Source organism: Mastomys coucha, unplaced genomic scaffold (genome assembly GCF_008632895.1).
Source record: "Mastomys coucha isolate ucsf_1 unplaced genomic scaffold, UCSF_Mcou_1 pScaffold22, whole genome shotgun sequence".
NCBI lineage: Eukaryota > Metazoa > Chordata > Mammalia > Rodentia > Muridae > Mastomys > Mastomys coucha.
In genome coordinates, this window is record NW_022196905.1 from 98510411 (window position 1) to 98514542 (window position 4132).

The 4132-nt window shown below is 42.6% G+C and overlaps 1 protein-coding gene across 3 annotated transcripts in view; it reads left to right on the forward strand.

The window, feature by feature from the left end:
* The window catches only part of Znf326 (zinc finger protein 326), a 48353-nt gene extending 44221 nt beyond the window's left edge, over positions 1–4132 (forward strand). For all 3 annotated transcript variants that reach the window (XM_031337106.1, XM_031337107.1, XM_031337108.1), the window contains one exon: positions 2982–4132. In XM_031337106.1, coding sequence (XP_031192966.1) covers positions 2982–3332 — 351 coding nt within the window. In that variant the 3' untranslated portion in view covers positions 3333–4132. The remainder of the gene's footprint in view (positions 1–2981) is intronic.

The following is a 4132-nucleotide window of genomic DNA, read 5'->3' on the forward strand; positions in this document are numbered from 1 at the left end:
AGATAGCTTGCCCCATGTTAGGCTCTTCAACTCCTCTTATTTGCTGTAACTGAAGACTTCCCACCAGGAAGAATAGAATTAGGATCTTTTTTAAAGGTGTGGTTTAAATAGGCAACTATCAAGGCCTTATGAAGCCCTCTGGATTAGTTTCCCAAACTTATCAGATTAGTATTCTGAAGTGTTTTCTTTCCTCCTCTTTTTCTTCCCTCCCTCCCTCCTTCTCTCCCTCTTCCCTCCCTCTTTTCCTTCTTCCTTCCTTTTCTTCTTCCCTCCTTCTTTCCCTCCTCCTCTCCCTCTCTCCCTCTCTCTCTCTTTCCCTCCCTTCCTTCCTCCCTCTCTTCCTTCCTTCTAAGTTAGGGTTTCTCTGTGTAGTCCCTGGCTGCCCGGAACTTGCTCTGTAGACCAGGCTGCTGACAGAGGTCCACCTGCCTCTGCCTACTGAGTGCTGGGATCAAAAGTGTGCATTCCACTGCCTGCTCCTGAAGTGTTTCTTACTAGGCTTCTTGCTGGTAATTTTGATTCAGAAGGTCTGAGGTTGATTAGAAAGTGCTTCAGGACGGGGCAGCTTTCACTGGTGGGACCAAGCATGTGCCTTTTGTGAACTTACAGGGAACTGTAGAGACATGCTCTTGGACAGCTGCTGTTGCTCGAATTCCTACTTACATCATACTTTAAAAACTGTTAAGATTATCAGTGATCCAATTGTCACATTAAGTGCTTTAAAAATTAATATACTGGCACTTGAGAGTTCATTTGGTAAACGACTCGCTGTGCACTTGTAAGGACCTGAGTGTGACCCTCAGAACCCACTTAAGAGAAACTAGGACATGGGCTGCCTGATTATTATGTCAGTGCCGGGGGATAGAGGTAGGGGCAGCCCTGAGGCTTTCTGCTGAGCTAGCCTAGCCTAACTGGCCTCAAAAATCATGATGCACAGCTCTTGAGGAGTGACATCAGAAGTTGTGTTCTGACTTCTACATGCACTTGAACATACATGCACTCACATGCAAATGCACGAAATTAAGATACTTGTATTTAAAACTTGTAAAACTAACCCTCAGCCTTCCTCATTCATCTTTAATAGTGATAGATTCGAATGATTTTTCAATCCCTTTCTTACTTTTATCTGTTCTGTTGTTTGACTCTGGTCATTTATCACTTTTTTTTAAAAAACTTGCACTTTTGGCAGATAGTGTTTGCTCTGAACATTCCTTCTCTCTCTCCTGCCCATGTGCAGGATGTGCAGGACATGCAGGATGTGCAGGCTGTGCAGGATGCACAGGATGAGCAGGACATGCAGGCTGTGCAGGATGAGCAGGATGTGTAGGATGTGCAGGATGTGCAGGATTGCAGGATGTGCGGGATGTGTGGGATGTGTGGGATGTGCAGGATGTGCAGGATGCGCAGGATGAGCAGGATGTGTAGGATGTGCAGGATGTGCAGGATTGCAGGATGTGCAGGATGTGCAGGATTGCAGGATGTGCAGGCTGTGCAGGATGCGCAGGATGAGCAGGACATGCAGGCTGTGCAGGATGCGCAGGATTGCAGGATGTGCAGGATTGCAGGATGTGCGGGATGTGTGGGATGTGTGGGATGTGCAGGATGTGCAGGATTGCAGGATGTGCAGGATTGCAGGATGTGCAGGATGTGCAGGATGCGCAGGATGAGCAGGATGTGCAGGCTGTGCAGGATGTGCAGGATGTGTAGGATGTGCAGGATGTGCAGGATTGCAGGGTGTGCAGGATGTGCAGGATTGCAGGATGTGCAGGCTGTGCAGGATGTGTTTCTAGGCTTTATCCCAGTCCTGACTTACTCTTGACGTCCACCTGAGGCTGCCCCATGTGGGATTGACTCTAAGTCCATTGTCAGCTCAGTGCTGACATTCATGCAAATCCATTCATGTGAATATTTTATTCTGGTCACTCTTCTATGGGCTGAAGATTTATAGATGCACATTAAACATTTGTATGTCTCATTTTGTAGTTGTGTGTAGCATGCCCCACCAGTTCCCTCTCCCCTTGATAATGTACATACTCTGTTCTGATGTCCCACATCTTTCAGAATCTTCTTATCAGTGGATTCTTATTAGAATCGTCTTCCTTGGGGTCCACCCCCCCACCCCCAGCCTTTTCTTCTGTATGGAGACTGAACACTGGGCCTTCTAAGCCCATTCATTAAACTGCTCTACCCAGCCATTTATTATTATACTTCATCCTACAGGTTTCTGTCTGATCCATCTTAAAATGTAGCACCAGCCTTAATAGAGTCTTAATAAGCTTCACTGCCTCTTCGCTTCACACAGTAATATAGTCTTCCAGTATGTCCATTGTATATGACTTAATCCAGATAAATAATTAATAAAATAAAATATAGGGCTGCTGCTGTGGCTTAGCCAGATAAAGGCACTGGCCACTAGTCGCAGTAACCAGAATTCAATCCTTGAGTTGTGGAAGGAGAAGACAGATAGCTGATGGTTATCTGACCTCCACATGTAAGCATGTGCACTCACAGAGGACGAAATAATAAATAAAAAGTACTTCTGAATGTTTGCCAAAAATGTTTCTCTAATGTTTGCAAGTGTGAAGTGTAAGGCATGCTGTCTAGTGGGTAAAGCAGGGTATGTATGGTTGTCCTTGAGCTCTTACGAAACCCAGGACAGAAGCACAGTAGTTGTGTTATTAAGTGGATCATCTGCAGCAGCTGGTTTGCTCATATCAAAAACATGCTTCTATTTGCATTTTATATAGGATTTAAAAAATTCAGTTAAAATCTTTGGCTTTTTAAGAAGTGCTCTAATTTAAGGAATATGAAATAACTAATAAATTATATTCTCAGTTGGAATGAAGTAGATACTTAAAATATTTAATAGATTTGTCATAAGTAAAATGAACTTCAAATACTATTTTTTTCCCTAAGATACAGCAAGTATCAGTCATAGGAAAACAAATGTGTTGAGTGTAAAAGCCATTTGTCTTGTTTAGGGAGAGAATCCTTTTGAAATTCAAGATCATGCTCAGGATCAGCAGATAGAAGAGGACGAAGAGAAGATTGATGAACCCATCGAAGAAGAGGATGATGATGAGGAGGAGGAGGAAGAAGAGGAAGAAGGAGAGGAAGGGGAGGAAGCTGGATCCGTGGAGGAAGAAGGGGATGTGGAGGGAGAGGAAGGCACAGCAGCAGAAGCAGCAGCAGCAGGGGAAGCTGATGCAGTGGGAGAAGCAGAGGGAGCAGGGGATGCGGAGGCAGAGGCAGGAGAGGAGGAGGAGCAGGGGACAGAGGATTCTGCCGCCCAGGCCTGCGCTATTGAGCAGTGTGAGCACAGTGAGATGTAGGCCACACTCACAGGGCCTTACGGCTGCTGCTGCAGAAGACAGAAGATGCTGGGTAGCTTATGATAGGCGTTGACACCATGTTGCATGCATTCCACATATTAAAGTTTGTTTTATATAATTTCTAAATGTTTGGCACTTGTTTAATAAAATGAAGTTAAGATGATTTCAGTTTAGTTTTTATAGATACCAAACTTAGATATGATAAATTGTTTGTATGATTTTTAAGCTTAGTTTTTATTACCTTACTGGTGTTCAGGATTCTAGGTGTGTGTTGCTCCTCTGCCCGTTGTAATCATTTGAACTTAAGTGCTGCTCTTGGGAGTGAACCTTTAAATGTGCATTGAATTTTTGAGTACTTACTCTAGGTTGAGTGGACAAGTACTTTGTCCTGACTTTAGTATTTCCTTTTTTACATTGAATAGCAGCTAGCATTAAGATGGCTTAAAGGATTTTGTGTACAGTTCCCTTTGTAGCAATAAAACGTTTTCTTTTTTTTTAAACAAGAACTTTTTCCTTCGATTGCAATTTAAACATTTCATCAATTAAATGAGTATTTAAAAATCAATATCTGCCTTAATGTATGAGTTTAGCTCACAAGTATTTCAAGTGATTAAGAAGACTTGAATTAAAACACTTTTCCTCAGTCATATTTTTAAAAAGTGTGACTACTGTATATTTTCTAACACATTTCAGAGGTCAGTCTGTAACTGACCTTGTTTATACTAGCTTTAGTTTGTTTTTTTCTCTGTGCCTATGTCAAACCTTGGAATCTTCCTGAAAATATAATTTAATACAAACAA